Here is a 26,726-nt window from a genome sequence, read left to right as displayed (position 1 = left end):
GGTGCTGCTATGAACATTGTGGTGCATAGGTTCTTTGAAATTGATGTTTTAGGATTCTTGGGGTATAATCCCAGCAGTAGAATTGCTGGGTCAAAAGGCAGGTCGATTTTTATTTTTCTGAGAAAATTTCATACTGTTTTCCATAATGGTTGTACCAGTCTGCAATCCCACCAACAGTGAACTAAGGACCCCTTTTCCCCAAAACCTCTCCAACATTTGTTGTTTGTTGCTTTGTTTATGATAGCCATCCTGACTGGTATAAAGTGGTATCTCATTGTGGTTTTAATTTGCATCTCTCTGATAGCTAATGATATTGAGCATCTCTTCATGTGTCTTGGAATATTCTGTATGTCCTCTTTGGAGAAGTGTCTGTTCAAGTCCTTTTCCCATTTTCTAATTGGGTCTGGGTGTCTTCTTAGAGTGGAGTCGTGTAAGTTCTTTGTATATTTTGCAGATTAAACCTTTGTCTGAGGTATCATTGGCAAATATGTTTTCCCATACAGTTGGTTGTCTTGCTAATTTAATACTGTTTTCTTTAGCCATGCAGAAGCTTTTTATTTTGATGAGATCCCATTTGTTTATTCTTTCCTTTATATTCCTTGATCTAGGGGACATATCCGTAAAAATGTTGCTGCGTGGAATATCTGAGATTTTCTTGCCAATGTTCTCCTCTAGGACTTTAATGGTGTCATGGCATATATTTAAGTGTTTTATCCACCTTGAATTTTTTTGGTGTATGGTGTAAGTTGGTGCTCAAGTTTCATTTTTTTGCACGTAGCTGTCCAGTTCTCCCAGCACCATTTGTTGAGGAGGCTATCTTTACTCCATTTTATGTTACTGCCCCCTTTGTCGAATATTAATTGACTGTAGAGAGTTGGGTTGATTTCTGGGCTCTCTGTTCTGTTCCATTGGTCTATGTGCCTGTTTTTATGCCAGTACCATGCTGTTTTGATTACAGTGGCCTTGTAATACAGTTTGATATCAGGTATTGTGATCCCCCCTACTTTGTTCTTCTTTCTCAAAAGAGCAGCTGCTATTCGGGCTCATTTATGATTCCATATAAATTTTTGAAGTGTTTGTTCTATGTCTGTGAAATATGCCATTGGTACTTCAATAGGTATTGCATGGAATGTGTATATTGCTTTGGGTAGTATGGACATTTTGATGATGTTAATTCTTCCAATCCATGAACAAGGTATATGTTTCCATTTGTTTGTGTCTTCCCTGATTTCTTTCTTCAGTGCTGTGTAGTTTTCTGCATACACGTCTTTTACCTCCTTAGTTAGGTTTATTCCCAGATATTTTATTTTTCTTTTTGCTATATCGAATGGGATTTTTTCCTTGATTTCTGCTTCTGCTGATTCATTGTTTGTATACAAAAATGCCTTTGATTTCTGGTTATTGACTTTGTAACCTGCTGTTTTGCCAAATTCATTAATTAGTTTGAGCAGTTTTTGGGTAGAGTCTATAGGATTTTCCATGTACACTATCATGTCATCTGCAAACAGTGACAGTTTTGTTTCCTCCTTTCCTATTTGGATGCCTTTTATATGCCTGATCGCTGTGGCCAAAACTTCTAATACTATATTGAATAGAAGTGGTGAAAGTGGACATCCTTGTCTTGTTCCTGATCTTAGTGGAAAAGCTTTTAGTTTTTGTCCATTGAGTATGATATTGGCTGTAGGTCTCTCATAAATGGCCTTTGTTATATTCAGGAATGTTCCCTCTATTCCCATTTTGCTGAGTGTTTTTATCATAAATGGGTGTTGTACCTTATGGAAAGCTTTTTCTGCGTCTATTTATATGATCATGTGGTTTTTGTCTTTGCTTTTGTTTATGTGGTGTATTACATTTACTGATTTGCGAATATTGAACCATCCTTGCATCCCTGGGATGAATCCCACTTGGTCATGGTGTATGATCTTTTGGATATATTGTTGGATGTGATTTGCCAATATTTTGTTGAGGATTTTAGCGTCTATGTTCATCAGCGATATTGGCCTGAAGTTTTCTTTCTTTGTTGTATCTCTATGTGGTTTTGGAATTAGGATGATGCTGGCTTCATAAAAGGAGTTTGGGAGTTTTCCATCCTTCTGGATTTTTTGGAATAGTCTGTGAAGAATGGGGGTTAGCTCTTCCTTAAATGCTTTGTAGAATTCTCTTGTGAACCCATCTGGTCCGGGGCTTTTGTGTGATGGGAGTTTTTTGATTACTGCTTCAATTTCTTTTGCTGTTATTGGTCTATTCAGGTGTTCTACTTCTTTTTCATTGAGTTTTGGGAGATTATATTTTTCTAGAAATGTGTCCATTTCCCCTAGGTTCTCAAATTTCTTGGCATACAGTTCTTCATAGTAATTTCTTACAATCCTTTCTATTTCTGTGGTATCAGTTGTAATCTCTCCTCTTTCATTTCTGATTGTGTTTATTTGTGTCTCTTCCCTTCTTTTCTTGATGAGCCTACTTAAAGGCTTGTCTATTTTGTTTATCTTTTCAAAGAACCAACTCCTGAATTCATTGATACTTAGAATTGTACTTTTAGTCTCTATGTCCTTTAGTTCTGCTCTGATCTTAGTTATTTCCTTCCTTCTACTTGCTTTGGGCTGTTTTTGTTGTTGTTCCTCGAGTTCTTGCAGGCATAGAGTAAGGTTTTTTGTGTGAAATGTTTCTGTCTTCTTAAGGTAGGCCTGTATTGCTATAAACTTCCCTCTCATGACTGTCTTCACTGTTTCCCATAAGTTTTGGGTTGTTGTGAGATCATTTTCATTTGTTTCCACAAATGTTTTTATTTCTTCCCTAATTTCATTCTTGACCCATTCTTTGTTTAGTAGCATACCATTCAGTCTCCATGATTTTGGGTGCTTTGGGTTTTTTCCTCTAGGGTTGGTTTCCAATTTCAGTCTCTTGTGGTCAGAGAAAATGCTTGGTATGATTTCAATTTTATTGACTTTGTTGAGGCTCGTTTTGTGTCCTATCATGTGGTCGATTTTTGAAAATGTTCCATGTACATTTGAAAAGAATGTATATTTAGCTTCTTTGGGATGAAGGGCTCTATATATATCAGTTAAGTCCATTTCATCTAGGGTGTTGTTTAATGCCGCAATATCTTTATTGATATTTTGTTTGGAAGATCTGTCCATTTTTGATAGTGGGGTGTTAAAATCCCCTACTATAATTGTGTTGCTGTCTATATCTTTTTTGAATTCCTCTAAGATTTTCTTTATATATTTTGGTGCTCCTATGTTGGGTGCATATATATTTACGATGTTAATGTCTTCTTGGTGGATTCTCTTCTTGAGTATTATGAAGTGACCTTCCGGGTCTCTCTTTATACTCCTCTTTTTGAAGTCTATTTTGTCTGATATAAGAATTGCTACCCCAGCTTTTTTTTCTTGTCCATTTGCTTGGTAAATTTGTTTCCAGCCTTTCACTTTTAGTCTGTGATGGTCCTTTGTCCTGAGGTGGGTCTCTTGTAGGCAACATATGTGAGGGTCATGCTTTCTTATCCATTCAGCTATTCTGTGTCTTTTGATTGGACCATTTAATCCATTTACATTTAAGGTTATTATTGATAGGTACTTATTCATTGCCATTTTTGTACCTGTGTTCTTCTCTGTCTCTCACTTTTCCTTCCTTTCCTTAAAGCAGACCTTTTAGTATTTCTTGTAGGACTGGTTTGGTGGAGACATATTATTTTAGACTTCTTTTGTCTTGGAAGCTCTTTATTTGCCCTTCTATCTTGATTGAGAGCCTTGCTGGGTAAAGTAGCCTTGGTTGTAGGCCTCTGGTTCTCATTACTTGGAATATTTCTTGCCATTCTCTTCTTGCTTGGAGTGTTTCCATTGAGAAGTCACTAGCTTGCCTTATTGGGGCTCCCTTGTATGTTACTTCTTTTTTCTCCCTTGCTGCCTTTAAGATTCTCTCTTTGTCTTGGAATTTTGCCATTTTGATGATGATGTGTCTTGAAGTGGGCCTCCTTGGGTTCCTCTTGATTGGGACTCTCTGTGATTCCTGGATTTGTGTGACTTTTTCTGTCATCAAATTAGGAAAATTTTCTCTCATTACTTTTTCAAATATGTTTTCAATCCTTGTTCTTCTTCTTCTTCTTCTGGTATCCCTATTATTCAGATATTATTACGTTTCATATTGTCTTGCATTTCTCTCAATCCCTCTTCATTCTTTCTAAGTTTCTTTTCATTTTCCCGCTCTTTCTGTGAGATGCTTTCTACTTTGTCCTCCAGCTCGCTAATCCTATCCTTCGTTTCATCTATCTTACTTTGGAAACTTTCTACTGTGTTCTTCAATTCAGAGATTGTATTCTTCATTTTCTCTTGTCCCTTGTTGATAGTTTCTATTTCCTTTTTCATGTTGATATAGTTTGTGGTGACATTATTGTAGCTCCCCTGTAGTTTTTGGTAGCTCATCGTGAGCTCTTTGAACTTCGTGACTACCAGTGCTTTGAATTCACTATCTGTTAGTTGATTCGCTTCTATTTCATCTAACATTCTTTCTGAAGCCTCTGCTTTTTCTTTTATTTGGGGATTGTTTCTTTGTCTTCCCATTGTTTGTGCGACTCTTCTTGTTGGCCTCAGCTTCTAAAATTGATCTGTTCTGACTCCCTGAGTTTATGCTGTGAACCTCTGTGGTATACTGCCTGTGAATTTCAGTGGTGCAGGCTCCTTCAGGTATCTTGATGTTCTCCGTTTCCACCTACCCCTTTTATTGTGTATGTGTAATCAGTTGTAGGAGGAGGCAAAATGGTTTATGACAGCATAAGAGTTTTTATGATATTTACAGTCACAGCTGGTAGAGAGGAGATAGGCGATCTTTAGACTGTATATTGTATTAACCGTATTCTTCAGTCCAACTTGACACTTTTATGAGAGGATGGACAAAAGATAAGCCTCTTGTTGGCAAGGGAAGTCTTGTGAGCTGTAACTAGAAAGCAGTGAGTTTTTAGATGGTCAGATTTTGAGGTAAGGTGAGTATAAGGAACGGTAAATAGGCGTGGTGTGTGAGCAAATAGAGGTAACCACTACAGTGACAGAGTTCAGGGACCTGTACAATGGGTTAAGATCTGGAAGATGTGTTGTGAACTATTTACTGTTGCATAGATCAGCTATTATTTACACTAATATTAGAGCAGCACTGGTATAACAATCTCTATGTGATCTGTCTGAGTAGGGGGTATAGTGCTTTAGGTAGTGTGCTAAAGGAAAACAAATGGCGTGTAGTTTAGAGGGTTAGCAAAGCACTGTGGAGGAAAGGACAGGGGGAGCATGTCTAATAATACAATATACCTACTCGAGACTAAGAAGCCTCTACAGAAAAAGGAGGAATACAGAGATATTATTAAAATATAAAAGAGTTGAAAATAATTTTAAAAAATGCATCTCCTCATGGCTTCTCTGCTATAGGAAGGTGAAGTTTGTTTCTCTGTCTCTACTGTTGAGATGCCCCCTCTTCGGGTCCCATTCTGGTCCTTTCACAGTTCCTAGTTGTTTGTGTCTCTTGTGGATAAAAGGAAACGAAGCAACATACAATCAAACGAAAAGGCAGGAGAGGGGAGGCGAAAGCAATGAGTTTAAGAGGAAAGGGAGAAGGACTAAAACAGGGAAAAAGAAAGGAGAGGAACAAAGTATAGAAAGATAAAGCAGTGATAAAATTTAAAAAATATATAAGGTTACTAAACTAATGCACTAAAAAGTTACTAAAAAAAGGAAAAAAACAAAAAATTTTAAAAAAACAAACAAGTAAACAGCAAAAAAAACAAATAAACAATAACAGCAACAACAGAGAAACCCTTCCCTTGTTGGTTTTAAACTGTCCAGACTGGTTTTTCTAGTTGTAGCAGGATCTCTCTGTGTGCTGGGATGCCCGCGCAAGTGCGCGCACCAGCCAGGCTACCAGCTTGGGGTGTGGGTGCCTGCACACTTGCTGGGAGCACCAGCCAGGCTACCAGCTTGGGATGTGGGCGCCTGCGCACTTGCCGGGCACACTCTGGGGGCAGTCCGGAACTGCGCAACCTGCGCTATCTGGTCCCCGCTGCCCCTGTGCACTTCCTGATCCTAGTGGCGTCAGCCTAGAGTTCTCTGCGCCCCCCCTCCTGCGAGAAACCGTCTGGCGCTTCTAGGTCCAGTAGCACCGGCTCAAAGATCTCTGCGCCAGTGCGCGCAACAGTCCGGCTATGCGTGCGAGCACGAAACCGACAGGGAACGTCTTTGTCCTGCGGCGCCTCTCCGAACTCTCTGCGCATGCTCGTCCTTCTGGGACTGGCGTACCCGGCAGCTGGCTTCCCAGTCCCCTGGTGGTGGCTCAGAGGCCTCCGCTTCCACCAGACCTTCTGGGACCCGGAGTAATTGGCAGGCGCTTTCCATTCGTGTGGTTAGTCCCCAAAATGCCTCCACTTTCCTCCTGGCTCGCTGCCAGGCCGGATAGGAAGCAAGCCAAGCTGCCCTGGCAGGAGAACACTTCAGTCCACTTTCAATAAAAAAAAACAAAACAAAACAAAACTCTCTGGGCAGCCTGTCTCTCATTCCTGCTCAGTCCCCAAGCAGATCTGTGACGCTAATGCGTCTCTGGATTCTCCCAGGCTTGCAATCACAGAGTCTGCAGTTGAACTGGGCCCTGTGTCTTTGTACCCCTCCCCAAAATGCGAGCCAGCAAGCAGACAGGTCTCTGCCCAGTGTTGTCCAGTTTTGCTTATACGGGAAGCAGGGGAGCTGCTGGCCCACACTGGTGGCCACTGGAGCCGCTGGGTGCCCAAGCTCCTGTGGTAGACCTCTCTGGTGTTGGTCTCAGACCCATGGTTCTGGACCCCGGCTGAAGATGCAGCACCGGGGCCACCTGGCCTGGGGCGCCAGCCCCCGCCACTGCATTGTCTTTACTCTGGTCCCCAAAGCCCCACTGACCTGCCGCTTTCTGGTGTTTCAGCATCCAACAGAGTCTCTATTCTTTTAATTTCACAAATGCTGGATAACTGATGGATTAGTGCGCTGCTTTTCTATAGATCTGCCAGGATTTTCACCCACTGGTGAGGGAGCTAGAATCCGCTCCCTCTTACTCCAACGCCATCTTAAACTCCTATGTCTTTCTTTTTTAAAAGATATATTTTATTTATGCTATTAAAGTTTTCTTACTTTTCCCTCTTTATGTCCTCTTCATCATGTACCCTGAAACCCTCCAGCCTCCCCCTGCTTTGTTCACGTCTATTAGTTATACATACAAGTTCTTTGACTTCTCTATTTCCTATACCATTCTTAAACTCTCCCTGTTTATTTTATGACTACCAATTATGCTTCTTATTCCCTGTACCCTTCCTCCCTCATTCTACCTCTCCCAACCCCTACTGAAAACCCTCCATGTAATGCCCATTTCTCTGATTCTCTTCCTATACTAGTTTGCTTAGTTTTTGTTTTCATTTTTAAAAAATGTTCAGTTGTTGATAGTTGTGAGTTTCTTGTCATTTTACTGGCTGGTATGGCTCAGGGGATTGAGCACCAGACTATGAACCAAAGGGTTGCTGATTTGATTCCTAGTCAGGGCACACACCTGGGTTGTGAGCCAGGTTCCCCAGCAGGGGGCACTTTAGAAGTAACCACACATTGATGTTTATGTGACTTGATTACTGTCCTGAAATCTAGGCATCACGCCACCAGGTGGAAGGAGTCACTCTGTCTGACCCAAATTTGAAGGTGTTATGCCCTCTCCAATTTTTCAATGCCTATGAAGCTTCAGTTATGCGAGATGAATAAATTCTAGAGATCTGCTATGTGGTGCAGAGCCTCTAGTTAACAATACTGAATTGTGCACTTACAAATTGTTAAGAGAATATATCTTCTGTTAAGTGATCTTACCACAATAAAAAATCAAACCAAAACAGCTAAGATACCCATACTAGGAACGTAGCATTAAAAAGCCCACTATATATCATAGCATTTTTATGAGAAAATACATAGCATGATTAAGGAAACTAAAAATTAGGAAAAACTGCATCATTCAATTAACACCGTATTTTAAAGAAAAATATTCATAGTTACAGGGCATAAGTTGATTCCTGTATTCTTTTTAAAATGTAGCAATTCTGCAATTATGGAATAATAAGTGAAGAAAAGTGTGAAACCTTCATATAGTGAACTTCTGCCTTGGCACTGTGGAAAGCAGTATGGAGTTGTCTCAGAAAAGTAAAAAGTGGAACTGCCTCATAACCCAGAAATTACAAATCTGGCAACATATTCAAAGAAACCCAAAACACTAATTCAAAGAATCTTTGCTCCCCGGGGTTCATTGCAGCATTATTTACAATTGCCAGATATGGAGGCAGCCCAAGTGTCTATCAGTGGATGAGTGGATTAAAACCCTGTGGTACATTAACACAATGGAAGACTACTTGGCTGTAAAAAAGAAAGAAATCTTACCTTTTGGGAGAACATAGATGAACCTAGAGAATATTAGAGTAAATAAAATAAGCCAGTCAAAGAAAGACAAATACCATGTAATTTCACTTATCTGTGAATTCTAATGAACAGAATAAAGTAACAAACAAAATAGAAGCAGACTCATGGATACAGAGAACAGACTGACAAAGAGGGGGTCTCGAAAAAGATCAAGGGATTATGTGAAAAATGAAAAAACCTCCTTGGCACACAACAGTAGGGTTATCAGTAGAGTGAGGAAGTGGGGGAGGGAGAGAGGGAATAAGTGGAGATGAAAGGAGACTTGACTTGGGGTGATGAACACACAGTACAACATACAGATGATGTGTTATAGAAATGTACCCATGAAACCTACATAACTTTATTAACCAATGTAGCCCCAATAAATTCAATTAAAAAAGAAGAAAATGAAATGTGAAAAGGTATTCTTTTAAAAGAATAAAAAGTTTAGACATATGAATAATAAAATGGCAATATATACATATATCTGTACACTTATTTTACGTGCAGATGGATTAAATGCTGCCGTTAAAAGACATACAGTGGTTTAAGGATAACAAAACAAGACCCTTCCATGTGCTGTCTTCAGATCAAAAACTCACAGACTGAAAGTAAAGGGAAGGAGAAATGTAGTACATGAAAATGAAAACAAAAGGAATGACAAAAAGCTGTGGTAGCAATACTTATTCCAGAAAAAAATAGACTTTAAAACAAGGGCTATAAATAGTGACAAAAAAAGACCCAGCCACACCACTTCTGGGCATTTATCCAAAGAAACCTCTATGTTCATTGCAGCATTATTTACAATAGCCAAGATATGGAAGCAACCTGAGTGTCCATCAATAAATGAGTGGTGAAAGAAGGGGAGCGGTCATACAATGAAATATGACTCAGGCACCAAAAAGAATGAGATCCTGCACCACAAGACCATGGATTGTCCCATAGGGTGTTACCCTGAGTAAAATAAGTCAGACAGAGAAAGACAAATGCCAGATGATTTCACTTCTTTCTGGAATCTAAAAAATGAAATAAGAAGCAAGCACAAAAGAAAGAGACTAATAAATGCAGAGAACATTTTGATGGCTGTGAGATTAGACAGTTTGTGGCAAAGAGTGAGGAAGGTGAACGGATTGAGGGATTAGAGAGTACAAATTGGTAGATGCAGAACAGTCCTGGGGAGGTAAAGTACAGCACAGGAAATACAGTCAATAAAGTGTTGTAAGTATGTATGGTGCCTGATGGGGACTAGATTTATTGAGGTGATCCTTTGTAAGTTGTATAAATGTCTAATCATGGGGCTGCACACCTGAAACTAACATGATATTGTACATCAACTGTAATTGTAAAATAAAAGGAAATAATTTATATCATTTTTAGAGAAAGTAAATAATAAAGAATTCTATGTTTTTGTCATTTCACTTAAAGTGATAATGAACTCTAAATCAGATAGGAACAGCATCACTAATTTTAAGTGCAAGACATTTTTCTCCTGTTCCTTTGTGGTTGGTGACCACTGTTTTAATACTCATGACCTGACATCACTGTGGCATCTGTCTCTCAGGTGTTTTCTCTGCCAACACTTGGTTTGTGTAGGAAGAGATATTGGTGGTGTCATGACCCACCCAGGGGCAAAGGTCACCATGTCTTTCTGTAACCACAACACCATCAACCATGGCACATGGTGCAACACACCTGCTCTCATCAAACTCTCTTTATTCAGCACCTATTCACAAGCAGTTGGATTTTGTAGCCATAAGGTTTACAACTGATCATCTTTGTCTGTACATAATCATTCTTCTTTTCCTGCCTCCTAAGGCAGTTGTAAAAGCTGCTCTTCCTTCTCTTTGGGTCAGGAAAACGCTTTACTTCAGCTCACATCCTGGAACCAGGAACTCCATTGGTGGTTCTCAGATGAATCTGAATCACACAGAGGATTTGCTAAAACACAGATTCCAGGCCGCATCCCCAGAGTAAAAACTCTGGGTCTCAGTAGGTCCAGTAAGTAGGTCCAGATCCAGTAGGTCTCGGGTAGGACTTGAGACTTTTCATTAATAAGAAGTTCCCCAGTGATGCCTCTCCTGCTGCCTGGGGATCCACCACCCAGAACTTGAATCTTTTACAGCAAAGCAGCATCCATGCTGAACTATCCTCTGAGCACCTCATTTCCTGAGGGAAAAACTCTGAGATTTGCCTTCTGACTTGGAGAAATGCTGATATATCATTTTACTTTACAGTTTTTGTTAGTGAGCATTCTGGATTCTGTTTCCTGTTAAAATGTGATGGGTTTTATTTTCTCCCCAAATGTTTTTTCTCCCCCTTTCTTTTGTGTGCATCCTTCTCTACTCTTCATTTGGTTTCCTTCCCACCAGGCTTAAATTGGGTTCCCCAAAGACCCTGAGATGAAGGCTCAGGTGAAAGGGATTTCTTAGGAAGCATTCCAGGTAAACCCAGTGAGAACTCAGAAGTGAGACCCTAGGAGGCTGAGAAAGTGTGTATGAATGGGCCATGTGACAACCATCAGTGACAGACCATGCACATGGTGCTGGTTCCATGAGATCATAAGGGATTTTCAGCCAAGAGTTTGTGATGCTGAGATAAACGGCTTGACCTGACCCCAATGTTGAATTTGCTGCTAGTTCTGGGTTGTTTAAATAAACAATGAGGCTCAGCATGCCTCCCAGGCATCCTGGAGCTGGCAAGTGAGGAAGAGTGAGCTGGGGACGAAGGAAGCCCAGCAGGCCACTCCTGCACATACCAAAACTAAAACTAAACTAAAGCAAACCAAAAGAAAATAATTTAAAAAAGAATTTCCTTAAGATTATTATGCACCCTGACATGACCTCTTAACAGACTGGAGCATTGCCTTCTGGTAAAACTGATTAGCCCAAAAGAAGAAAACTGGATCCTAAGGATAGGAGCTGCCTAGTACTACAGACCACAGAAACATGAGAAGAGTGAAGTGCTATTGTTGAACAGTCTGGCCAAAGCACATCTGTGTTCTATCAGCTTAGGTCACTTTCAGTTTCTAGAAAAGAGCCAAAGATCACTAAGCAGTTTTTAAAACTTTGTAACGTGGAAGGAGACTTAGGTGAAACAAAGAATGTTGTAAGGCAGTTGCTGTACCACACAGTTGTGTTTGGGTTGTGGGTACCTCTAACATATATGCTTGGAGGTGGGGGAGATATCTCTAGAATTTTGACTGAAAAATCCTGGAAATGATAACTTCAGATGACCTTTCTCAAGTTTTCTGCCTCTGCTGGTTGTTCTCCAAACTACAATTTCAGACAAGGGTTTTTCACACTGTGGGTCACAATTTGAAAATGGACAAAGGCAGCAACTCCATAGAGCAGAACTCTTGGGAAAATCCCAGGAACATCAGCAACAAGGAGAAGTCTGCACCTATGAACTTGACCATCATATCCAAGGGAAGCACCAGCATAATCTTGGATGTAGGCCCTATGGTGAAGCAGTGTGGCACCTGTGAGCATGTGCTATGCAGTTGTGTGTGCAAGTGACATGATATTGCTGAATGTACACATGCAGAGCAGTCAGGATGGCCAAGAGTGAGGACAGCAGCATCAGGCAGCTGGCCCTGAGAGGGTGTCTGCAGTTCCACCCTTGGGAGTATCTGTGCAAGGAGCAAAAATTGACTCTCTAAATAACATACAAGGATATGGGCCAGTATACTACGGATAGGGTTTATTGTGTATAGGACTCAACTGGTGATCAGGCCAGGCTGCTTTCTACAAGTAGGTGGAGCCTTGTGGCTTTATAGTGCCCTCTCATGAATGAGGTGTGTGCAGGAGGAGACTGGGGATGAGGTGGGGAGGAGTGCTGTGATGCAGCCCATTTACTTGATGTTGAATGTAGTGTGAGTTTACTTAAATGCATCAGAGGCCTTAATTTTGTTGTGTGAGTGGCACTGGAGATCTAAAACTTGACTGGGACAGTTACCCTAGTGAGGTCTTTATCTTCATGACAGATTCAACTCTGATTCCTGATTTATGCCCTCAAACTTCTCTTCTTTTGGTATTAAATATAACTCCCAGGCACATGTCTTTTGCCAAAATATTTTAATCACATTACCACAATTTTGTTTGCAATCCCAACAATTGTCTAGAAATGTTGAAAAAAATGCATGAATTAGTAGAGAAAAGATCTTGAACTTTGAAAATCGAAGACATAGACTGCCATAGAATGCATTTCTCTTCTTTTTTTCTTTAATCTAGGAATCCTTTTCATTTAAAAAATTATTTTATTGTTGTCTAATTACAGTTGTCTGTGTTTACTCCCCACCACTCCCCCACCACCCCAGCCAATCCTCCCTCTTTCCTTGCTTCCACCCCCCTTCCCCACTTGATTTTGTCCATGTGTCCTTTATAGTTGCTCCCAAAAACCCTTCCCCTATTCTCATTAATCCCTTCCACCTCCCCACTGGTTACTGTCAGATTTTTCTTAATTTCAATGCCTCTGGTTATATGTTGCTTATAGGGGACTGGTTTGTTTTGGTCTGGCAAATGTGATTCAGCTCTGTATGGAAAACCTATAGAAGTGAAGTGGTGGGCAGGAGTCAGACCTTCAAACCGAGTTTTTTTCGTGGGAATCAGGCCTAGAAAATGCATAGAGATTGATATGGTTTGCTCTTGCTAAAACTGCATCAACCTGGTCTAAAACAACAAAAGTGTATTGTATATCTTCAAGATAATTTACAAAGCCTTTATGGGTTCTCCCAAGGACAGAGCTAATCAGCTCATCACCATTTTCCTCACCATGTTATTTTCATTTTCTTGATTGTTCCTAAAATGTAGACAATAATATTCTCAGAAAAATAAAAATCGACCTGCCTTCTGACCCAGCAATTCTACTGCTAGGATTATATATTAAGAATCCTAGAACATCAATTTCAAAGAACCTATGCACCACAATGTTCATAGCACCACAATTTACAATAGCCAAGAGATGGAAGCAACCTAGGTGCCCGTCAGTAAATGAATGATAGAAAAATTGTGGTACATATAAACAATGGAATTCTATGCAGCAGAGAGAAAGAAGAAGCTACTACCCTTTGCAACAACATGGATGGAACTGGAAAGCATTATGCTGAGTGAAATAGGCCAGGTGTTGAAAGACAAATACCATATGATCTCACCTTTAACAGGAAGCTAAACAACAAAACAAACAAGCAAGCAGAAAAAAACAAAAAACAAAGACACTGAAATAGAGAACAGGGGGATAGTGACCAGAGGGAAGAGGGGAAGAAATTTAAGGGGAAAATGGGGGAGGGTTTTGGAGGAACAAGTATGAAGGACACATGAGGACAAGAACTAAGGGGGGTGGAAATGGGAGGGAGGTGCTGAGTGCGGGGTGGGGTTGGCTGGGATGGGAGAAATAGAAAACTGTACTTGAAAAATAACTAAATAAATTTTTTTTAAAAATTGCAACTACAGTTATACCAACAGTTGCAGGACATTCAACGCTTAACTAAGCATGAGATTCTTCAAACCCTTAATGATATTCTTGGCTTGTTAAACCCAAAGCACTGGTTTGATGGACTCAATCTAAGATTGTGGGTCACTGTAGCCACTGGTTACTTACTGATTGTAATCATGTTTTGCGTATTATGATACATTTACAAATTATTTGCCCAGGGTGGCAAAAGAGACCACCAAGTAGCAAGTCTTGTGGGATGTGTCACCACAACAGCCTTAACAAAAAGAAAGAAAGGGGGGCGATTATAGGGGACCAGTTTGTTTTGGCCTGGCAAATGTGACTCAGATCTGTATGGAACACCTACAGAAGCGAAGTGGTGGGCAGGAGCCAGACCTTCAAACCAAGTTTTCCCATGGGAATCAGGCCTAGAAAATGCATACAGATTGTTATGGCTTACTCTTGCTAAAACTGCATCACCCTGGTCTAAAGCAACAAATGTGTATTGTATATCTTCAAGGTAATTTCCTTGTGAAATTTCCTGTGTGAATTTTCCTAAGGACACAGCTAATCAGCTCATCGCCATTTCCCTCTCCATTTTATTTTCATTTTCTTGATTGTACCTAAAATGTAGACAATAATATTCAACGCAATAGATTATAAGTCTTTCTCTGATGTAACACTCCAGGAAAACAGTAAAAGCCTGTCTAGGCAAAGGTTGAGGTGCTCCCCTCTTGAGGGAGTGGCTGAGGCACCCATAGGCACTCTCCCCTTGAGAGAGTAGTTGTGCCGTTCCCTTTTTCTCCACAGAAATGTAGTTGCCTGTGCATTCATTCTCACCATTAGACACAACAGGCTGACTCTGCTAGACAGGGTCCACCAAAGTTGTTGCTTTTTTCTTTTGTTGATTAGATCCTATGCAGTGCTTACTATGTGACCTGTTAAAATTTGTTAAAAATGCATTGCTTACTTGTGACTTTGGGTGACTCCTACATACTTCAATATTATTATCTTTAAAATTAAAAATGTGATACAAATCTTAACACTTTGTGAGGACTAATTAACACATGGTGTGTTTGAAGGGGTTTTGTGAACTACAGAGTACATTGTACGTGTCATGTCTTGCCTTGACTTCAGGCCCAGTGAGTGAGTCTAGGAATGGAGAAGGAGCCACTAAAAAAAACAGCTCTGCAAAGGTCATCTTTGTGTTCCAATAGCTCAGGCTCATGGCATCCTGATGGTCGGTTCTCAGCAGCACTAATGGGTTGCCTGGGTGTAGGGATAAGTCTTGTGATGTGATTATTAGTGACTGAAGTCTAGGCTCAACAGGGGAAATTGTACTGCCACTGATAACCTAAATCAGACAAAAATGTTACTAGAAAAAATATATACCAATATCCTTCATGAATTTACATGCAACCAAATCAACTGGAAACACTGGCCAAAAAATTCAACAGAACACAAAAGTTAGTTTTATATGATTTTGAAGTAGAGTCTGACCTTAGGAAAATAAGGTTGACTTCATATTGAAAAACCAGTTAATGTCCTACGTAAAGCAGATAGAAAAATCTCAACTAAACAACCTAAGCCTACATCTACAAGAACTAGAGGAACAATGACAAACAACGGAGAGAGCAAAGAGAAGGAAGGAAATAATCAAGATCAGAAAAGAATGAAATGGCACACAGATATAAGAAGAATACAAATGATCAGTAAGTCCAGGATCTGGTTCTTTCAAAAGGCATATAAAATTGACCAGCTTTAACCAGACTCATCAAGAAAAAGAGAGAGGACCCAAATAAATAAAATCAGAAATGAAACCACAGAAGTTACAACTGATACCACAGAAATACAAAGGATTGTAAGAAATTACTAGGAACGACTACATGCCAAGAAATTGGACAACCTGGGTGAAGTGGAGAAATTTCTTGAAACATACAATCTTCCAAAACTGAATCAAGAAGAAGCAGAAAGCCTGAACAGACTGATAACAACTAGTGAAATTGAAGCAGTAATAAAAAAAACTCCTGGCACACAAGCCCTGGAACACTGGGCTTCATAGTTGAAATTTACCAAATATTTCAAGAAGAACTAACTCTCATCTTCTCAAACTATTCCAAAAAAATTCAAAATAAGAAAAAAATCCCAAACTTTTTTACATGGCCAGTATCATTCTAATTCCAAGAGCAGGTAAAGACTCAACAAAGAAACAAAACTACAGGCCAATATCACTGATGAACATAGATGCTTAAATCCTCAACAATACTCTGCATATCTGGGTTCAGAAGTACATTAAAAAGATCATAGGCCATGGTCAAGTGGGATTCATCCCAGGAATGCAAGGATGCTACAACATTCACAAATCAATAAATGTAAGACCCCACATAAACTAAATGAAGCACAAATATTACATGATCAGATGAATAGATGCTGAAAAAGCTTTTCATAAAATCCAGCACCCATTTATGATAAAAATACTCAGCAAAGTTGGACTACAAGGAAGATACCTCAACGTAATAAGAGCCATATACGAGAAACGTACAGCCAACATTATCCCCAATGGGAAAAAACTAAAAGTTTTCCCCTTAGGATCAGCAACAAGACAAGGGTGTCCACTTTCACCACTCCTACTCAACATATGACCGAAAGTTCTAGCAAAAATAATCAGACAAGAAGAAAAAGCACTAAAAGACATCCAAATTGGGCAGTAGGAAGTAAAACCGTCAAGATTGTGCATGACATGACAGTGTACATAGAAAGCCCTACAGTCTCCACCCAAAAACTATCTGACCCAATCAGTGAACTTGGAAAAGTAGTGAGATACAAGGTCAATATTCAGAAATCAATGGCATTTTTCTCCATCGACAACGAAGAATTAGAAAGAGAAAATGGCAGAAACATATCATTAAGTAAAGCAAAATAAATAAATAAATAAAGTACTTAGGGCTAAATTTAACCAAGGAGGTAAAAGACCTGCAACAAAATAACTTAATCAAGAATATTGATTTCTGTTTCTCTCTGCTTATACAGGAACAACTCAACAATCAAAACAGCTTTAGAGAAGCCTTGGTTTCCTTGAAATAAAACCTTGATGCATTGGAATTGAAGCTCCCATGGATACCATCTCTGAAGGGGCAAAGATCTCAGAATAAATGTTCCTGGTGTTGCATCATGCTTACAAGAACCCTCTGAGATTCTGAAAGGAAACTGAACATTTTGATGAGTCCCCAAGGTCTTCTTTGACCTTGTGTTCTAAGGAAAACATACTTGTGGTGCTTACTTTAGTTTCTTGGTAATGCATTGTTTTTTTCTGTTTCTTCAACATGTGCAGTGGGATCCAGAACAGGGACTGGGATTCATTAGTGTCATGTGGGCAGTGGACAATTCTCCATGCAAACAGGCAGATGAAGCACCATCACTGCTGAGCTTTAGTAGGGAGAGGGCAAGTCCTCACTGCTGCATGTGTACACACTCAGACACACACACACAGGCCCATGTGCAGTGGCTTTAGTCAGACTTGCCTGGAAGATGATGGGTTCTGCCTTCTGTTCCATTGTCATAATTTTTCCCAAAGAACTTCTGACCTTAACTCTTACCAAAACACAAAGAACTCATCAGCTACCCAACTCTTGAACTTCCCCAAATAGAGATTTGTTTTTTTGAATAGAAAATTTGCCACCCTGACTATGTCATGCCCTGGGAAAGGGGCAAATTGCCACATAAAATATTCTTAATCTTTATATCAGTCTCAGCCAAAAACTACACTGTGTGACTTGTGGTTATCTAAATCCTCAGCAAGGTCTCTTACCTCTACCCTGTTATTTGGTCAGAATTTCCTCCCTCACAGCGATAATTTTGGCTGCAGTACTATATAAAAGTGTAGGGCAAAACCCTGATGCCTGGGGAAAATGCTGCATTACCCAGCATTTCATTAGAGTAACTGGTGTTACTATTAAGCAAAGGCTTTCCAGGTCTGTCTCAAGTCATTGCTCAACTGTCACATCCTGCTCTTTGAACTGAAATCTCTAACACTTGCCCTTTCAGCCACTCTCCCGTGTCCTGTCCCCCTCCCTAGCTTTCCTTTTCTTTAGTGCACTTTCACGTTTCTTTCATGTATGATTAGTGGAGACAAATAGGTCTACACTACAAGGTCGTTCTGAGGAATAAACGTGATCAAATTATGTATGCATTGCTCTGGATCTTTCAGATGAGGGTGCTGGGTCAGATACGGTGGTCAGTAGACAGTAAGCACTCACTATAAGAAATCTTTTTGCAAGTGCTTTGTTCTTAATTGTACTTATAAAGATGCAACCTGAATGAAAGGAGAGGTCATTAAAAGCCCCATCAGGCATCATCAGGGCATAAACAAACATTTCTTCTTCCTTAGGGAGTAGGGATCCTGAGGGAGCCCCTTAACTAGGTCACTGTGGTCCCTACTCCAGAATAACACACATCAGTCTGTGGTTATCCCCGGATGTTATAAAAGTTCTGTTCCAACCCTGGAAGCTGAACTGGAGGTTCGGGACAAAGGAGGTCTGAGACCATCTTCTTCAGCTCAACAGGAGAACCAAGACAAAATAAAGGCTTTGAATTTTAAAGGAGAGAGGCAGAAGCAGAGCAGTCTGACCTCTGAGTTGTCCCCTTCTTGTCACCAGGGCCATCAGAGTCTCCATGAGAGAGATGGGTGGGAGCCAGCAGAGTCCAGCACTGTGACTGCAGGCAGAATGAGGGTGAGAGTGCCTGCCTGACCTGGTCTCTGCTCTAGCAGAGTGGTTAGGGTATGAAGCTTGAACTGCTGAGCCAGGCAGCCTGAGTTCCCCTTCTGCTGCCAATTAGAAGGACTTGGACTTGTGCTCAGTGTCCTCACCTGTTCAATGGGTTTAATCAAAATGGCCCAGAGCACTTAGAACAGTGGCATTAGTATAGTTAGTGCTTGGCAAATGTTTCTTTTTTCTTAGGTTTAGTTAATAACTTTACCTTATTACTGCAGTATTATTTTCACATGGTATTTCCACAGCCATTCCTGCCAAAGACTCCGGGCAACACAGCCTCATCTTCCTGTTCTGACCAGCACTGACCAAAGGTGGAAGTTCTAGGGCAACCAGCTTCTGCTTCCCAACAGCACTGCAGACAAGGGCCCAGGTCACACAAAATTTGGTCCCGGACTGTAGAGAACAGGCAGTACCAGAAGAGGGTCACTGCAAGGTTGCAGGGTCATACCAGCTGAGCTTTGTGGACTTTTATCCTCAGTTGGATGAGCACATACTCTTGAGGATAATTTCACCCACCAACAGTTACTAGGATGGTTGAAGCCACGTGGGGACCATAAAAACAGAGATGCAGGAACAAGGAGATGCCATCTCAACTCTAAGTTCCAAATATCCCTGTTCAAACACCAGTCTTAGGAATGTGTTGTTATTGTCACTCTGTGTGAGCAACTCTTCTTTTTTTCTCCCAGGCAGTCCCAGAGGAGGATGGCTGCAGATAAAACCTCCACTATGATAGAGTTTATCCTCGCAGGCTTAACAAACCAGCCAGGACTCCAGCTCCCTCTCTTCTTCCTGTTTCTAGGCTTCTATGTGGTCATTATGGTGGGGAACCTGGGCTTGATAAAACTGATTGGGCTGAACTCTCACCTTCATATCCCCATGTACTTTTTCCTCTTCAACTTGTCCTTCATTGACTTCAGTTACTCCTCTGCCATCATCCCCAAAATGCTGATGAGTTTTGTCTCAAAGAAGAACATCATCTCCTACACAGGGTGTATGACTCAGGTCTTTTTCTTCTGCTTCTTTGTCATTTCTGAATGCTTCATCCTGGCAGCAATGGCATATGACCGCTATGTGGCCATCTGTAAACCACTGTTGTATATGGTCACCATGTCTCCTCAGCTGTGTGGATTTCTTTTACTGGGTGTGTATGGGATGGGGGTTTTAGGGGCTATAGCGCATACAGGTAATGTACTATGTCTTACATTTTGTGCAGAAAACCTTCTCCATCATTATATGTGTGACTTCCTTCCCCTCCTTGAGCTCTCCTGCAATAGCTCTTACATGAATACTCTGGTGGTGTTTACTCTTGTGGCCATTGACATTGGGGTGCCCATTGTGACCATTTTTCTGTCTTATGGCTTCATTCTTTCCAGCATTTTCCACATTACTTCTACTGAGGGTAGATCCAAAGCCTTTAGTGCCTGCAGTTCTCACATAATTGTGGTTTGTCTTTTTTTTGGTTCAGGTGCTTTTGCATACCTTAAACCACCTTCTAATGTAGCTCTTGACCAAGGCAAAGTCTGTACTCTGTTCTATACCATTGTGGTTCCCATGTTGAACCCACTTATCTACAGCCTGAGGAACAAGGATGTCAAATTAGCCATGAAGAAAACCTTGGGCAGAATAACTTTCTCTTGAAAAAAATTGGAAATTGAGAAAAGGGATCAGAATTTTTAAATTAGAGTGCTGTTATTTTTTACCATCATCATCAGTAAGGAATTCAACCTTCATGCTTTCGTGTTTTATATTTAAAGGCCAATTTAACTCTTTCCCAAATGGATTTATTACTTCTCACCATCACCCCAACTCTTCCCTCTTTATTTTATGAAAATATTCTTTGCAATCATACAGTATGCAATATTGGATGGTGCCAGGCAGCACCAAGCTACTGCTTATTAGGAGAGGCAATTGCTATGGAATTTTCAGGCATTGAAGGTTGCCTGAATATTCTAATAATAGAGGCATATGGGTGGGAAATGGTGATCTCAGGAGAAGTTCATAAAGCCACCATATTATGAAATGGGAAATAGAGCTCTTTATTAAAAATCAAAAGAACAATTTTTGTCTAAACTCACTATTATTGGTAAAATTTCTTTGAGAAGCAATGACGAATGAAGTGCTAGGAAAATTATTTTGACTTACTGGTCTGTTCTTTAGGAAAGTCCATTCCATTAGGATGTAGAAGAAATTTGAATAACTGTTGAGTTTTGCTTTTTGATTCTGTTCAATGCTGCCAAAAAGAAAAGAATAAGCTTATAAAGGGAGGATTGAGATGAGTTGAAATACAGACTCCAGCAGAAGTAGTGCCATTGAGTGTGGTTGGTAGGGGATGTGACTCTCTCACATGAGATGGACAGCAATGTGAACATTTTGTCATAGGGTGTGGTGGAGTGCGATATTGTTATGTTACAGAATTACGTGCTTATTATTTTGTAATTAAATTTTTTTGTGTAATAAAAGGCGTATTTTTTGTGTTGGACCCTTTGGGTGCCTGAATTTAGGGAACCTTGAATTTAGAAGTTGGGGTTGGTGTATTGAATATGCTGTTCAATGTAGGTCATGAAAGAATAGAGAAAACTCCTTTTGAAAATGTTGTGCTGTGACTTTTATACTAAAGTGTACAAGTCTTAAGTGTTGAGCTCATTGAACTTTTGCACATGAATTTGTAACCACAGCCTAGATCAAGATGTACAACATTTCCATCTACTTTAGAAAGTTTCCTCTTGCATCTTTCCAATAAATACAACCTGCCCTCCATCCCATCCCCCACAGCTATCCACTGTTCTGACTTTTATCACTGTAGAGTGTTGTCTGTACTTGAACTTCGTATAAACAGGTACTGGATTGTTTCTGGCTTCTTTTCTTCATCATAAAGCCTGTCATGTACATCTATATTGCAGTATGTATGAGTACATTATGTTATGGTGCTAAGTAGTATTCCATCATCTGAATATACAATTATTTAGCCTGTTAATAAAGTTAGAGAGTTTCCAGCTTTTGCCTATTACTGGTAAAGCCTTTAGAAACATTTTGCATGTGTATTTTGATTGAATAAGCAAACATTTCTCTTGTATTATACTTGTATGTGGTTCTGCTGGATAATAGAGTAGGCTTATGTGCAGCTTTTGTATACATCACTGCCAAACATAACTGTTTTCTAATGTTTGATTCAATTTACATTGCTATCAACAATGTTTAAGGATTCTAATTGTGCTATATCTTTGTTAAGCCTTGGTATTTTAATTTAATCCCTATTTTATGCCTAATGCAACAATGTATTTTTATTCTGGTCTGAACAGTGAAATGCTTTTTGGTTCAACTTGTTTTCCTGATAAATAATGATGTTGGACACCGTTTTGTGTATTTACTGGCTGTTTGGATATCTTCTTTGAAGTGATTATTCAAGTCATTTTCTCATTAAAAAATAGGGTAGTAAGTTGTTTTCCTATTGTATTGAAGTAATTCGAAAATGCACATGTAAGTCCATAGAAGTGTACATGTTTGTGTTGGTGCATGTATAGATAATGTATATGTATCTATGCATAATACATGCATACATACACAGTCATCTTCCTCTCCCTATCTTCTCCAGACTATGCCTTACTTATCCTAAATGATATCTTTTGATAGCCAATATTTTTAATTTAAATGAAGTTTGACTTATCAACTTTGCCTTTCATCATTAGTGCTGTGTCCTAACTAAGAAATTCTTTACTGTTCTACTGTTATTTCTGAGGCCAGAAGAGCAATGTGGAAATTATATGTTAAGTTGTGTGTATGGATCAAAGTGGGGTTATGGGGTATGTGTATATTTGCTTAAATGTCTAGTGATTGTTCTTTTACCCGTGTTAGAAATCAGTTGATTCTATTTGTGTGTGTTTGTTTTCATCTATTTGTCTACGTTGATGCCAGTACCATACAGTTTTGATTACTGTCGCTTTATAATAATTTTGAGATCAGTTATTATAAGTCCTGAATTTCATTCACTACTTTCAAAGTTTTTTGGCTCCTTTAGTACCTGTGAATTTCCATATGAATTCTAGACTCAGCTTGTAAATTCCTACAAAAGAACCTGCTGCGATTTTGATTGGGATTGTATTGGTGATGGATTTTGTGTTGGGGGAGGAGGAATTGACATTTATTTTCTACCTCAGCAATAAATGGGAGTGTGTACTTTGTCACAGTCTCTTCAGCATGGTATAGTTTCAGAATTTTTAAAATTTCTATGGTGATGGGTGAGAACCAGTGTTTCAGTATTGTTATAATTTGCATTTCTTTAATTTTAAGAAACATGTGAGATGGTTTCATGTATTTAATGACTGTTGGTATTATTACTTCTTTTATGCACTGTCTCTTCCTACTTTTTCCTCATGTTTCTCCTTGATTTTGACCTGCTTAGTTTTTAGGAGGACTATATATTGGGTATAATAGCTTTCTGTTTGAGGTATAAGTTGCATGTTTTCCTCTAATTTGTGATTTGGCTTTTGACTCTTGGTATGATAAAGTTTTTTAAATTAATTTTATTTAGTTATTTTTCAAGTACAGTTTTTTTGTCTATTTTTCCCATCCAGGCCTCCCCCGCCCCTTGCTCCCCACCTCCCTCCCATTTCCACCCACCTTAGTTCTCGTCCCTGTGTCCTTCCTATTTGTTCCTCCAAATCCCTCCCCCTTTTTCCCCTTAACTTCCCTTCCTTCTCCCCTCTGGTCACTGTCCCCTTGTTCTCTATTTCAGTGTCTTTGGTTCTTTTATTTTCTGCTTGCTTGTTTGTTTTGTTGTTTAGCTTTCTGTTAAAGGTGAGATCATATGGTATTTGTCTTTCAGCCCTGGCCTATTTCACTCAGCATAATGCTTTCCAGTTCCATCCATGTTGTTGCAAAAGGTAGTAGCTCCTTCTTTCTCTCTGCTGCATAGAATTCCATTGTGTATATGTACCACAATTTTTTGATCCATTCGTTTACTGATGGGCACCGAGGTTTCTTCCAGCTCTTGGCTATTGTAAATTGTGCTGCTGTGAACATTGTGGTTCATAGGTTCTTTGATATTCATGTTTTTTTCGTAAATTAACCATGGCTGTATTCAAATTCCTTCTTTGTATTTTCTATGTTTTCCAAAATATCTACAATGAACAAGGGTTTTCTTTGCAATCATAAAAGAAACTATCAAAATCATCCAAATGAGACCTCTGTTCTCAGGGAGCTGTTTGGTTTTATGTGAGACGGGGATAACCCGAACACTTGTGGTGCCAAGTCCCTTGGGTACTTAGGTCAAAATGATTTCTAATCTTATTTTCCTGTGAATTTTCATCATTTACTAGTACATTTAAATATGCTACTAAACGAATAGATGTGAAATATTGATAAGCACTAGAGAAAACTAATGCTTTTAGTTTAGAGAAACTGTATTGTTCTATATTAGGCAAGTAGTCAGTGTTTCTTTTTTTTTAATTTTTATTTAGTTATTTTTGAAGTACAGTTTTTTTTGTCTATTTCTCCCATCAGAGACCCCCCCCGCCCCGTCTCTTCACCTCCCTCCCATTCCTCCCCCTCCAGTCCTCATCCCTGTGTCTTTCATACTTGTTCCTCAAAATCCCTCCCCCTTTTTCCTCTTAAATTCCCTTCCCTCTCCTCTCTGGTCACTGCCCACTTGTTCTTATTTCAGTGTCTTTGTTTTTATTCTGTTTGCTTTTTTTGTTGTTGTTTAGCTTCCTGTTAAAGGTGAGATCATATGGTATTTGTCTTTCAGCACCTGGCCTATTTCACTCAGCATAATGCTTTCCAGTTCCATCCATGTTGTTGCAAAGGGTAGTAGCTCCTTCTTTCTCTCTGCTGCATAGAATTCCATTGTGTATATGTACCACAATTTTTTGATCCATTCCTTTACTGACGAGCACCTAGGTTGCTTCCAAGTCTTGGCTATTGTAAATTGTGTTGCTATGAACATTGTGGTGCATAGGTTCTTTGAAATTGATGTTTTAGGATTCTTGGGATATAATCCTAGCAGTGGAATTGGTGGGTCGAAAGGCAGGTCGGTTTTTATTTTTCTGAGAAAATTCCATACTGTTTTCCATAATGGTTGTACCAGTCTGCAATCCCACCAACAGTGAACTAAGGACCCCTTTTCCCCAAAACCTGTCCAACATTTGTTGTTTGTTGCTTTGTTTATGATAGCCATCCTGACTGGTGTAAAGTGGTATCTCATTGTGAATTTAATTTGCATCTCTCTGATAGCTAACGATATTGAGCATCTCTTCATGTGACTCTGGATGTTCTGTATGTCCTCCGTGGAAAAGTGTCTGTTCAAGTCCTTTTCCCATTTTTTAATTGGGCCTGTTGTCTTCTTAGAGTGGAGTCGTGTAAGTTCTTTGTATATTTTGGAGATTAAACCTTTGTCTGAGGTATCATTGGCAAATATGTCTTCCCATACAGTTGGTTGTCTTGCTAATTTAATACTGTTTTCTTTAGCCATGCAGAAGCTTTTTATTTTGATGAGATCTCATTTGTTTTTTCCTTCCTTTATATGCCTTGCTCTAGGGGACATATCAGTAAAAAAGTTGCTGCGTGAAATATCTGAGATTTTCTTGCCAATGTTCTCCTCTAGGACTTTAATGGTGTCACGGCTTATATTTAAGTCTTTTATCCACCTTGAATTTATTTTGGTGTATGGTGTAACTTGGTGCTCAAGTTTCATTTTTCTGAACATAGCTGTCCAGTTCTCCCAGCACCATTTGTTCAAGAGGCTATCTTTACACCATTTTATGTTACTACCCCCTTTGTCAAATATTAATTGACTGTAGAGAGTTGGGTTGATTTCAGGGCTCTCTGTTCTGTTCCATTGGTCTATGTGCCTGTTTTTCTGCCAGTACCAGGCTGTTTTGATTACAGTGGCCTTGTAATACAGTTTATATCAGGTATTGTGATCCCCCGTACTTTGTTCTCCTTTCTAAAAGTGCAGCTGTTATTCTGGGTCATTTATGATTCCATATAAATTTTTGAAGTTTTTGTTCTACGTCTGTGAAATATGCCATTGGCACTTTAATAGGTATTGCATTGAATCTGTATATTGCTTTGGGTAGTATGGACATTTTGATGATGTTAATTCTTCTAATCCATGAACACGGTATATGTTTCCATTTATCTGTGTCTCCCTTGACTTCTTTCTTCAGTGCTGTGTAGTTTTCTGCATACAGGTTTTTCACCTCCTTAGTTAGGTTTATTCCCAGATATTTTATTTTTCTTTTTGCTATATTGTATGGGATTTTTTCCTTGATTTCTGCTTCTGCTGATTCATTGTTGGTGTACAAAAATGCCTTTGATTACTGGATATTGACTTTGTAACCAGTTGTATTTCCAAATTCATTAATTAGTTAGAGCAGTTTTTGGGTAGAGTCTATAGGATTATCGATGTACACTGTCATGTCATCTGCAAACAGTAACAGTTTTGTTTCCTCCTTTCCTATTTGGATGCCTTTTATTTCCTTTTCTCGCCTGATCACTGTGGCTAAAACTTCTAATACTATATTGAATAGAAGTGTTGAAAGTGGACATCCTTGTCTTCTTCCTGATCTTAGTGGAAAAGCTTTTAGTTTTTTCCCATTGAGTATGATATTGGCTGTAGGTCTCTCATAAATGGCCTTTATTATTTTGAGAAATGCTCCCTCTATTCCCACTTTGCTGAGTGTTTTTATCATAAATGGGTGTTGTACCTTATCGAAAGCTTTTTCCACATCTGTTGATATGATCATGTGGTTTTTGTTTTTGCTTTTGTTTATGTGATGAATTACATTTACTGATTTGCGAATGTTGAACCATCCTTGCATCCCTGGGATGAATCTCACTTGGTCTTGGTGTATGATCTTTTTGATATATTGTTGGATGCGATTTGCCAATATTTTGTTGAGGTTTTTAGCATCTATGTTCATCAGTGATATTGGCCTGAAGTTTTCTTTCTTTGTTGTGTCTCTATCTGGTTTTGGAATTAAGATGATGCTGGCTTCATGAAAAGAATTTGGGAGTTTTCCATCCGTCTGGATTTTTTGGAATAGTCTGTGGAGAATAGGGGATAGCTCTTCCTTAAATGTTTTGTAGAATTCTCCTG

At 39.4% G+C, this 26,726-nt stretch overlaps 1 protein-coding gene across 1 annotated transcript; it reads left to right on the top strand.

Annotated features, from left to right (window-relative positions):
• The first annotated feature begins 19,333 nt into the window (after nucleotides 1–19,333).
• On the top strand, nucleotides 19,334–20,269 carry LOC119044226 (olfactory receptor 8B12-like). The gene has a single exon (XM_053664403.1). It carries the CDS (start codon nucleotides 19,334–19,336, stop codon nucleotides 20,267–20,269), a length of 936 nt encoding a protein of 311 aa, XP_053520378.1.
• The last annotated feature ends 6,457 nt before the right edge of the window (nucleotides 20,270–26,726 follow it).

The sequence above is a fragment of the Artibeus jamaicensis genome, unplaced genomic scaffold (assembly GCF_021234435.1).
Source record: "Artibeus jamaicensis isolate MK-2021 breed Jamaican fruit bat unplaced genomic scaffold, CSHL_Jam_final contig_1128, whole genome shotgun sequence".
In the NCBI taxonomy this organism is placed as follows: Eukaryota; Metazoa; Chordata; class Mammalia; order Chiroptera; family Phyllostomidae; genus Artibeus; species Artibeus jamaicensis.
Note: the sequence above shows the minus strand (reverse complement) of the source record. Positions and strands in the feature narration are given on the sequence as shown.